General features: G+C 41.5%; 1 protein-coding gene across 1 annotated transcript; it reads right to left on the bottom strand.

Annotated features, from left to right (window-relative positions):
* Positions 1-2,145: 2,145 nt before the first annotated feature.
* LOC135545776 (gastrula zinc finger protein XlCGF17.1-like) lies at positions 2,146-7,545 on the bottom strand. Its single transcript, XM_064973641.1, has 2 exons — positions 7,022-7,545; positions 2,146-3,920 (listed from the first exon to the last, which is right to left on the bottom strand). The coding sequence occupies exons 1-2, from the start codon at positions 7,323-7,325 to the stop codon at positions 3,190-3,192; spliced, it is 1,035 nt and encodes a 344-aa protein (XP_064829713.1). The 5' UTR covers positions 7,326-7,545; the 3' UTR covers positions 2,146-3,189.
* Between the last annotated feature and the right edge of the window lie 4,815 nt (positions 7,546-12,360).

Genomic DNA, 12,360 nt, shown 5'->3' with positions numbered 1-12,360 from the left:
CCCTCTTCCACTCCTTCTCGTACCACTGTCCCCTTCTCCATCTTCTCTGCTCCTCCACGTTCTTCCACCTTCTTTTTAATCTCTCCTTTTTCCTTCTTTCCATCTTCTCGACTCTTTCTTTTCGCCTCTTCCTTCTTCCCTTCTTCGTCCTTCTCCATCCTTTCCCCTGTGCCATCCGTACAATCCGCACGCATCCTTTCTTTTCTCCCCCCATCCCCCGCTCCCCCCCCCCCCAGCTGCAGACGCGCATGACCTGTGACGAGCCAGGCAATCACGCCACAGGTGTTCTCTGGAGCCACACCCGTGGCAAGCCTTGGGCTCGTCACACTCCCTGGCCTCGTGCTCTTCCGACCCACAAAACCGACATTTCCTGTTACTGCACGAGGCCAGGGTATGGCCGTAGGCCATACAACGCCTGCAGAACGGGGGCTGACGTGCATAGTAGAGTGTTCCCCTGTCAGCCCCCAGGGAGAACATCGCCGGAGGATGTAGGTAGCCATCCACACTCTTCGGGGACTCCCTGAGTAACGCCTGGAAACCTCTCTTTCCGTTCCAGAAACCCAGGGAGTCCCTGAGGTACCTCGCTGAGGAGACATTGTCCATATATCTCCCCAGAAAGGCCCTCACCTCTTCATCCTTCACATGCGGATTGTACATGGTTACGGTGACCACCCTGAAGTTGTTCCTTGCCAGGCTGGTCACCGTGTAATGGCACAGGGGTCCTTCTTCTTCCCCTTCCCTCACCATCTTCATAATCTCGTCGTGCTGTACTTCCAAATGTACAGTCACATCAAACCCTTTCTCCACCGGATTCCCCTGAAGGCAGAGGACATCTTTCACCTTCAACTTCAGATGCCCCATCAGAATGGTCCTCGCAAAGGTTTCTCTCCCCCAAGGCTCCATCTCTCTTTCCCTCCAAGAAAAACGCACCGTATTGGCCAGCCCAACTGCTGGAACCGACCGTGACGCTTTTTCCTGCGCCATCTCCGCAAGGAGAATAGCACACCTGGCTCTCCAACCTCTTCCAAAAAACAAGAAAAAGTTAAAAACAGGAAGCAAGCCAAAACGGTGGCGCAACTAAAGGTGTTGACTCTCCACATCTATCAGACAACTGATTAAATAGAACCTGGACACTCTTAAATAGAACCTGGACCAGGTCAGGTGAAACACCTTCCCACTAACGAGATGGACAAGCCAGCACAGGTGTAACACATACTGACTAACGAGGTGACACCAATCAGTGCGCCGAAGACACATGTCAGTTGAATGCATTCAGTTGTACAGCTGACTTGGTATCCCCGTTCCTACGTGCTAAAGTCCAACCTCAAAACATAAATGGAAAAACCAAAGCCTGTAACACCTTCCCCCTAAAGACAACAAATGTATCCTATATTTTTGTTGGTCAAGTTTGCTCACCACCAACAGAAAACAACTTGCTGTCAACAATTAAAAACAAGAAAAAACACATACACTCCTTTTTCTTTCTATAGAATCCTAAAACTCACTAGCTTCTAGAACTCTCCTCCCCTTGGAATGAGCCCAAACAAAACTCATCTCCAATACGGGAAAAACGTGATCCATAGCAAAGCACTGCCTAACGAAAAACACAAAACCTTTTGACTGCCCACGCTTGAGACAATCAGCAACCAAGTTAACCTTATCACGGACATATCTGATTTTAAGAGGAAACTCCTGCAATATCCATAGTACTTTCCCAAAAGAAACTCAAATCAAATTGTATGATTTCAAGAGCAAAGTCCTGCAATATCTCGATAGGCATGTTGTTGGATTGAGGCCCAGTCCCCAATGTCATGCTCCAGTACATTTAGGTTGGCACATCTGAGAATGATCCCTGATATTCTAAAAGCAGGTTAACAATTTCAATATAATTGTACCCAAAAATTGTCAGTTGGTTGCATAAATAATTATGATTACTAAATGTCACATGAATTGTACATTTGAAATATCAAAAGCAAGTGTACATCCCTTTGTTAATATGTATTGGCAATAATTGACTTCATGGTGAGGCATGGAATAATAAAACACGTATCTTTTGTCAGGCTGAATGTTTGAAATATGATGTGATTTGAGTCATGCTTCTTCAGTAGGGGAATAAAGACAATTAGCATTTGAATGTTGTGAATAAATACTGTTAATAAAATGTATTATAGACTCAATTTATTATACTGCGACCATGTGTATAGGCTACAAGTACGTTGAAATTAAATAGTTAATTGTTTTCTTTTCAACTAAAACCAAACTTATATTGGACTTCGGGCAAAGTCTTATCAACAACATTTTGCCAATGTCACAGTTTAAACGTGTCGAAATCAATAACCAATATGCAGAAACAGTTTGTGATAAATTGAAAAACGAAACATAAATTGTACAATATACCACAATAATCATATTACTTGTATTTTTTAAACAAGTTCCTTATAAACTGCACAAGCACCAAAAATGCTGTTGTTTTGATAAGTAGCAATAAATCACTGATGTCGATTAGGGGGGAATCAGTTCTACCTGATGTTGAAACGAACACAACTAAAAAAACACATGGAAATGGGAGATATCTTTTACCTCACTGGTTGGAGGACAACCTGCAGAAGACAGTCAGCTACATTTTGGAGAGATGCATTTAAATTCAGGGGTCGCTAAACAAAGGACTGCAACACTTATTTGTCATCACTCATCGATATCATGTTGAAATCAATTGATAAGGGGGCAAACACTCCAACTACAATGTTAAAACATTCTACATTGTGACATTAATTCATTGATATCATGAAACAACTCCATCATGTATACATGTTCTGATATTTGAGCAGAGATCTTTTATCAGATTATATTTGGTATCAGCTATGAGGTTTCTCTCCTGTGTGTGTTCTCTGGTGTCGAGTCAGAATGCTAGATTGACCAAAACTCTTCCCACATTGAACACAGCTATAAGGCTTCTCTCCTGTGTGTGTTTTTTGGTGTAGAGTCAGATTGCTCGATGCAGCAAAACTCTTCCCACATTGACCACAGCTATAAGATTTCTCTCCTGTGTGTGTTCTTTGGTGTAGAGTCAGAGAGCCTGATGTGGCAAATCTCTTCCCACGTTGATCACAGCTATAAGGTTTCTCTCCTGTGTGTGTTCTCTGGTGTAATGTCAGCTGGCCAGGTCGAACAAAACTCTTCCCACATTGATCACAGATAAAAAAGTTTCTCTCCTGTGTGGGTTATCTGGTGTAGAGACAGGTAGCTAGAGGTAGTAAAACTGTTGCCACATTGATCACAGCTATAAGATTTCTCTCCTGTGTGTGTTCTCTGGTGTAATGTCAGAAGGCTCGATCTAACAAAACTCTTTCCACATTGATCACAGCTATAAGGTTTCTCTCCTGTGTGTGTTCTCTGGTGCACTGTCAGATCTCCAGATTGACCAAAACTCTTCCCACATTGACCACAGCTATAAGATTTCTCCCCTGTGTGTGTTCTCTGGTGTAATGTCAGCTGGTCAGATCGAACAAAACTCTTGCCACATTGATCACAGATATATGGTTTCTCACCTGTGTGTGTTCTCTGGTGTAGAGTCAGATAGCTAGATGCAGAAAAACTCTTCCCACATTGATCACAGATATAAGATTTCTCTCCTGTGTGTGTTCTCTGGTGTAATGTCAGATGGCTAGACGTAGCAAAACTCTTCCCACATTGAGTACAGATATAAGGTTTCTCTCCTGTGTGGATTCTCTGATGAATTGTAATGCCTGATGAGGAGGTGAATCTCTTCCCACAGTCAGAGCAGCAGTGAGTTCTCTTCCCTGTGGGTCTCTGCGGGTGTTTGTTGAGGTGTTCTGATCTGGAGAGACTCTTCTCTGCCTCTTCAGCATCATGAGGTTGTTGAGGCTCCCCAGAGGATCCACAATAGTCCCGTCTCTCTCCTGTGTGAACAACAAAGTCAGACAGATGACTAAAGACCCACAACAGTAGAAATCCACTGTAAAGGGTGATGCCAACAGCTTAGTCATGATATTATAGAACAATTGATGTCTGTAATGAATGTTAAAATTATTTGACAATTGTCTTAAAATTAGCAAGAATAGTCATATTTTGTCTTCTTTTCACATTAGTAGTAACATTGATGATTCTAGGCTAGAAATAAGTTATTCATGTTGTTGAAACTCTAAGCAGTGTGCCAGACGACTTTTGGTGTCCAATATAGGCCCCTTTCTGTGTTTGCTAGAATTGCGGCACGAGGGCAATGCGCACAGAATTTGATTGCAGAAAGACCTCCCTGCTAATGAGGAAACCAATAGTTAATGATGTACTATATCTGCCTGGAGCAAAAATGGTGAGCAAAGATTTTAGTGTTTCACAATGTATTCTGAATGTGAATGGGGGAAATCTCAGGGGAGTAACCTCCATTTCCAGGTTGCTTATGAGTACATTTCACACTACTTTGTATTATAATTGTAAGGCTCGTTTGATTGTCCTGCTTAATATAATGTTTGCTATAGTATTAAGAATTATGTGTAATTATTGAAGAACCACATTAATGACAGTATCCATTTAGGTGTCAATAAAGTTCATATTTTTTATTTTATTTTTTAAATTTCACCTTTATTATTTAACCTGGTAGGTCAGTTGAGAACTAGTTCTCATTTACAACTGCGACCTGGCCAAGATAAAGCAAAGCAGTGCGACAAAAAAACAACAGAGTTACACGTGTGAAAAACAAACGTACAGTCAACAACACAATAGAAAAATCTATATACAGTGTGTGCAAATGGAGTAAGGAGGTAAGGCAATAAATAGGCAAATAGTAGCGAAGTAATTACAATTTAGAAAATTAACACTGGAGTGATAGATGTGCAGATGATGATGTGCAAGTAGAAATACTGGTGTGCAAAAGAGCAAAAAAATGTAAATAAAAACAATATGGGGATGATGTTGGTAGTTGGATGGGACATTGGGGCATTGGAGGACAACCATCTTTGCAGCACTCCACCAATCAGACCTTAATGGTAGAGTGGCCAGACAGAAACCACTCCTCAGTAAAAGGCACATGACAGCCTGCTTGGACTTTGCCAAAAGGCACCTTAAGGACACTAAAACCATGAGATACAAGACTATTAGGCTTGATGAAACCAAGATTGAACTCTTTGGCCTGAATGCCAAACGTCACACCTGGAGGAAATCTGGCACCATCCCCACGTTGAAGCATGGGGGTGGCAGCATCATGCTGTGGGGATGTTTTTCAAGCAGCAGGGACTGTGAGACTAGTCAGGATCCAGGGAAATATAAATGGAGCAAAGTGCAGAAAGATCCTTGATGAAAGACCTGCTCCAGAGTGCTCAGGACCTTAGACCGGGGGGGGGGGGCGAAGGTTCACCATCCAACAGGACAACGACCTTAAGCACACAGCCAAGACAACGCAGGAGTGGCTTCGGAAGAAGTCTCTGAATGTTCTTGAGTGACATAGCCAGAGCCCAATCTAACATCTCTTGGAGAGACCTGAAAGTAGCTGTGCAGTGATGTTCCCCATTCAACCTGACTAAGCTAGAGAGGATCTGCAGAGAAGGATGGGAGAAACTCCCCAAATGCAGATGTGCCAAATAAATTAGCTAAATGAAAGGGGGGAAAATTATTTAATCAATTTTAGAATAATGCTTTAATGTAACAAAACATGGAAAAATTCAAGGGTCTGAATAATTTCAGAATGCACTGTATACAGCAACACCTCCCCAATAGGCATTCCTGTCTTTTCTGTAGATATTATATCATTGTATTGCTACTGCTGTATCAAAGGAATTATCTCAGTGAGTTTCAGAGATGAACAGTACAGTGTATTCCAAATTCAATAGGCAGGCTAGTAAACAAAAACGTATAATTTTTTGCACGCCCAATTTTTCAGTTTTTGATTTGTTAAAAAAGTTTGAAATATCCAATAAATGTCGTTCCACTTCATGATTGTTTCCCACTTGTTGTTGATTCTTCAGAAAAAAATACAGTTTTATATCTTTATGTTTGAAGCCTGAAATGTGGCAAAAGGTAACAAAGTTCAAGGGGGCCGAATACTTTCGCAAGGCACTGTGTACAGGTGGCATCGGTACCGAGTCAGTGTGGAGGCTATATACAGGGGGCACCGGTACCGAGTCAGTGTGGAGGCTATATACAGGGGGCACCGGTACCGAGTCAGTGTGGAGGCTATATACAGGGGGCATCGGTACCGAGTCAGTGTGGAGGCTATATACAGGGGGCACCGGTACCGAGTCAGTGTGGAGGCTATATACAGGGGGCACCGGTACCGAGTCAGTGTGGAGGCTATATGCAGGGGGCACCGGTACCGAGTCAGTGTGGAGGCTATTTACAGGGGGCACTGGTACAGAGTCAGTGTGCGGGGGTACAGGCTAGTTGAGGTAATCTGTACATGAAGGTAGGGGCGTAGTGACTATGCATAGGTACCAAGCACCAGCGAGTAGCAGCAGTGCACAAAAGGGAGGGGGTGGGGGGGTCAATGTAAATTGTCCAGTGACGATTTTATGAATTGTTCAGCAGTTTTATGGCTTGGGGGTAGAAGCCGTTGAGGAGGCTTTTGGTCGTAGACTTGGTGCTCCGGTACCGCTTGCCGTGCAGTAGCAGAGAAAACAGTCTAAACTTAGGTGACTAGAGTCTAACGATTTTATGGGCTTTCCTCTGACACCACCTATTATATAGGTCCTGGATGGCAGGAAATGTATAGGTGAAATCTTCAAGAAACAATGGGTACATATCATTCATGTATAAGTCCCAAAATGGATGTAACCACTGCTGATTGCCCCTTTAAAACTACATATTGGGCTAATCTAATAGGAGATATTGAGGACTACAGTATTTCAGGCATTGTCATTGGATGCATTTGATCAATTGTTAACGTTTTGTTGATGGTCCACTCTTGCTGTTCTACACGTTAGTGTAACTTCAGCCATTCCTACAGAACAACATTAAAGCGTAGAACCCCTTTACTGCATATTGGTTCAACGACTGCAGAGACGGTACTTACTGGTGTTAAACAGATCTCCAACCTCCTCTTCTTCCTCCAATGTGACAGTCATCTCCCCCTCCTCTTCTTTTACTATAACATCCTCCTCCTCTTTCACTCTGAACGCGTCTTCCTCTTCTTTCACTGAAACGTCTTTTTCTTCTTCTTTCACGGTAACAGCCTCACCCTCTACTTGTTTTTGTATTGTAACATCCTTCTCTTCCTCCTCGTCTTTGACGAGAGCTTCTTTCTCCGTCCAGCAGACCTCCTCTTCTTTATCAGGAGGAGAGTAGCTTCGTGAACTCATGGTCGGAGATGTTAGCATTAGCGACAAGACAAGTTCTAAGCTAATTTAGCAAACCAGCTACCTGACAAACAAACAACGTAAACATATAATTAAATGGGCCAACAAGTACATAGGACAGAAGTGTGTTTAATACACAGCGACTAATATACACCAAAAACAGTGTAAAGAGCGTGAATGTTGTAGCTGTGTTTCCTAGAAAGCTACCGAGGTGTCTGACTAGCTGTTGTTGTTGAAGGAGCGTCCCGTCCACTAGATTTGACGTCACACTGGCAGCGTCGCCTGAACCTAAACAGACGCACATCGCCATCTGCTGCGTGGAGTGGGTAACGCAGTTGAGGAACCAAAAGTTTATTTTTAATTTATTTCATAAAAGTTTAATATTATATTAAGTCGGTCAAAGAGAAGCATGTGTTGATTGGTTAGTGTTTAATGAGTGAATTTTAAACAAACTTTACACACCACTACATATTTGCATTGAACCATACTTCTGACATGGATCATTTTGACCCCAGAGGCATATCCTTTATCATAGCCAAAATGTTTTTTTTTTTCAATTCTTCCAATTTTTCATGACTTTGTCAACCAACTTGTTCTTAATAAATCTAAATCATGGTTTAGTGTTTCTGTATAATTAATTGACTTTTAACAAATTCAAATCCTTTGGAGTCATTTTGACCCCAACCAGAAGCACCTTTGATAAATAGGATGTTTATTTCAAATCAAAATCACATTTTATTGGTCACATACACGTGTTTAGCAGATGTTATTGCGGCTTTAGTGAAATGCTTGTGGTTCTAGCTCCGACAGTGCAGTAATATCTAACAAGTAATATCTAACAATTTCACAACATATACCCAATACACACACATCTAAGTATTTGAATCGAGGTTTCTCTGTAGACATGATCCAACCCACCAGAGGATGGAGGGACACCTGTATCAGTGGATTTGACCAGTTAGACACCTGCAAGACACACAGTATAGTGCCTCTCATGTACTCTCCTAAGATTGGACTTTTCTATACCACGTATCACATGACTGTATACAAAACTGCCAATGGTAGACAACTCTGCCAGCGGTAGAAAATTCTGCCAGCGGTATACAGTGCATTCGTTAAGTATTCAGACCCCTTCACTTGTTCCACATTTTGTTACGTTATAGCCGTATTCTAAAATGTAATAATTCCCCCCCCCCCATCAATCTGCACACAACACCCCATAATGACAAACCAAAATCAGTTTTTTTACATTTTTGCAAATATATTTACTTAAGCTTTCAGACCCTTTGCTATAAGACTCTAAACTGAGCTCAGATGCATCCTGATTCCATTGATCATCCTTGAGAAGTTTCTACAACTTGATTGGTGTCCACTTGTGGTAAATTCAATTGATTAGACATGATTTCGAAAGGCACACACCTGTCTATATAAGGTCCCACAGATTACAGTGCATGTCAGAGCAAAAACAAAAGTCATGAGGACAAAGGAGTTGTCCATATAGCTCTGAGACACGATAGTGTCGAGGCACAGATCTGGTGAAGGGTACCAAAAAATATATTCAGCATTGAAAGTCCCCATGAACACAGTGGCCTCCATCATTCTTAGATGGAAGAAGTTTGGAACCACCAAGACTCTTCCTAGACCTGGCCTCCCGGCCAAACTGAGAAATTGGGGGAGAAGGGCCTTTGTAAGGGAGGTGATGTTAACTCTGACAGAGCTCCAGAGTTCCTCTGTGGAGATGGGAGAACATTCCAGAAGGACAACCATCTCTGCAGCACTCCACCAATCAGGCCTTAATGTAGCAATGATTAAATAGGTTCAATTTATTTCAATGGACAATTCTGTGAAAGGTGTCGGCTAGAGATGACATGCAGCAGCTTGCAGGGATTTGTAGTCTTGCATGTCGTCTACTTTGATGCTAATTAGCATTTTAGAATCCGAGAGTAAAGAGACACAAATATATTGATACAAGTATTTGTATTTATTATGGATCCCCATTAGCTCCTGCCAAGGCAGCAGCTACTCTTCCTGGGGTTTATTATGGATCCCCATTAGTTCCTGCCAAGGCAGCAGCAACTCTTCATGGGGTTTATTATGGATCCCCATTAGTTCCTGCCAAGGCAGCAGCTACTCTTCCTGGGGTTTATTATGGATCCCCATTAGTTCCTGCCAAGGCAGCAGCTACTCTTCCTGGGGTTTATTATGGATCCCCATTAGTTCCTGCCAAGGCAGCAGCAACTCTTCCTGGGGTCCAGCAAAAATAATGGCAGTTATACCATTTTAAAAACATTACAATGTCAGGTTGTTTTTACATGGTATTGTAGATTTTAGTGGTACACATGATGTATTTTGGATGTTTTCAGTGTGTTTTTATCCCTTTCCGACAATGGATTAATCGCACATACTAGGTTTATACACAATGCTGGCTGAGGTACGAGTAAAACATGAAATATTATTTCCTAACCATTCTCAATGATGGCTGAGGTCCGAGTAAAACATGAAATATTGTTTCTTAATTGTAAAAAAATCCCCACTCCTTAATCAACTCGTCTCTCACTGTTTAACCAGAATAATATGAGTTGTGTCCTTCAAACTGTTAGACTGTTAGTTCATAATCATATTCAGCTACTTAGATGTCATGTATTGTCATGTTATGTTCTCTATAATGAAACTACACCAAGTGAAATAAAGTTGATAAGATATTCTTAATAGACATTAAATAAAAAAATGGTTGTTCAGAAATCATTAATTATGATGCTGCTCTCATGAAATGAACAAAATATTTCACAATCATTCACAGAGAATAACTAGAAGGATCATATTCTCAGTTGCATTGACCTGCAGACATAAGACACGACCTCTCCCTTATGCACACGTGACTGAAATGTAACCAATTACACAAAACAGCAAGTGTCTGCCAGCCAATGTGATAAATCCAGTATAGTACATGTGTAGAGGGATAATTCCAGTACAGTACACGTGTAGAGGGATAATTCCAGTACAGTACATGTGTAGAGGGATAATTCCAGTACAGTACATGTGTAGAGGGATAATTCCAGTACAGTAAATGTGTAGAGGGATAATTCCAGTACATTACATGTGTAGAGGGATAATTCCAGTACAGTACATGTGTAGATGGATCATTCCAGTGCAGTACATGTGTAGATGGATAATTCCAGTACAGTAAATGTGTAGAGGGATAATTCCAGTACAGTACACGTGTAAAGGGTGTAGGGGGATGATTCCAGTACAGTACATGTGTAGAGGGATAATTACAGGACAGTAAATGTTTAGAGGGATAATTCCAGTGCAGTACATGTGTAGAGGGATAATTCCAGTACAGTACATGTATAGAGGGTTAATTCCAGTGAAGTACATGTGTAGCGGGAGAATTCCAGTGCAGTACATGTGTAGAGGGATCATTACAGTGCATGTGTAAAGGATGTAGAGGGATAATTCCAGTACAGTACATGTGTAGAGGGATAATTCAAGTATAGTCCATGTGTAGAGGGATAATTCCAGTACAGTACATGTGAAGAGGGATAATTCCAGTAGAGTAAATGTGTAGAGGGATAATTCCAGTACAATACATTTGTAGAAGGATTATTCCAGTGCAATACATGTGTAGAGGGATAATTCCAGTACAGTACATATGTAAAGGGTGTACGGGGATAATTCCAGTAAGGTACACATGTAAAGGGTTTAGGGGGATAATTCCAGTGCAGTGCATCTGTAGAAGGATTATTCCAGTGCATTACATGTGTAGATGGATAATTCCAGTACAGTACATGTGTAGAGGGATAATTCCAGTACAGTAAATGTGTAGAGGGATAATTCCAGTGCAGTACATGTGTAAAGGGTGTAGGGGGATAATTCCAGTGCAGTACATGTGTAGAATGATTATTCCAGTGCAGTACATGTGTAGAGGGATAATTACAGGACAGTATATGTGTAGAGGGATAATTCCAGTGCAGTATATGTGTAGAGGGATAATGTTAGTACAGTACTTGTGTAGAGGGATAATTCCAGTATAGTACATATGTAGAGGGATAAATCCAGTACAGTACATGTGTAAAGGGTGTAGGGGGATAATTCCAGTGCAGTACATGTGTAGAGGGATAATTCCAGTACAGTACACGTGTAGAGGGATAATTCCAGTGCAGTACATGTGTAAAGGGTTTAGGGGGATAATTCCAGTGCAGTACATGTGTAGAATGATTATTCCGGTGCAGTATATGTGTAGAGGGATAATTCCAGTACAGAACATGTGTAAAAGGTGTAGGGGGATAATTCCAGTAAAGTACACATGTAAAGGGTTTAGGGGGATAATTCCAGTACAGTACATGTGTAGAGGGTGTAAGGGAATAATTCCAGTGCAGTACATGTGTAAAGAGTGTAGGGGGAGAATTCCAGTGCAGTACATGTGTAGAGGGATCATTACAGTGCATGTGTAAAGGATGTAGAGGGATAATTCCAGTACAGTACATGTGTAGAGGGATAATTCCAGTACAGTGCATGTGTAGAGGGATAATTCCAGTGCAGTACATGTGTAGAGGGATAATTCCAGTAGAGTAAATGTGTAGAGGGATAATTCCAGTTCAGTACATTTGTAGAAGGATTATTCCAGTGCAGTACATGCGTAGAGGGATAATTCCAGTACAGTACATGTGTAAAGGGTGTACAGGGATAATTCCAGTAAAGTACACATGTAAAGGGTTTAGGGGGATAATTCCTGTGCAGTGCATCTGTAGAAGGATTATTCCAGTGCAGTACATGTGTAGATGGATAATTCCAGTACAGTAAATGTGTAGAGGGATAATTCCAGTACAGTACACGTGTAAAGGGAGTAGGGGGATGATTCCAGTACAGTACATGTGTAGAGGGATAATTACAGGACAGTAAATGTGTAGAGGGATAATTCCAGTGCAGTACATGTGTAGAGGGATAATTCCAGTACAGTACATGTATAGAGGGTTAATTCCAGTGAAGTACATGTGTAGCGGGAGAATTCCAGTGCAGTACATGTGTAGAGGGATCATTACAGTGCATGTGTAAA

The sequence above is a fragment of the Oncorhynchus masou genome, chromosome 1, assembly GCF_036934945.1.
Source record: "Oncorhynchus masou masou isolate Uvic2021 chromosome 1, UVic_Omas_1.1, whole genome shotgun sequence".
NCBI lineage: Eukaryota > Metazoa > Chordata > Actinopteri > Salmoniformes > Salmonidae > Oncorhynchus > Oncorhynchus masou.
This window is presented reverse-complemented; position numbering and strand designations above follow the sequence as displayed.

What these genes read in the sequence shown, in the direction of transcription:
- LOC135545776 (XM_064973641.1), bottom strand. Translation starts at nt 7,325, where the DNA reads ATGCTAACATCTCCGACCATGAGTTCACGAAGCTACTCTCCTCCTGAT. An exon ending in TGGAGATCTGTTTAACACCA is followed by an intron (nt 3,921 to 7,021) that starts GTAAGTACCGTC and finishes TTGTTCACACAG; the next exon opens with GAGAGAGACGGGACTATTGT.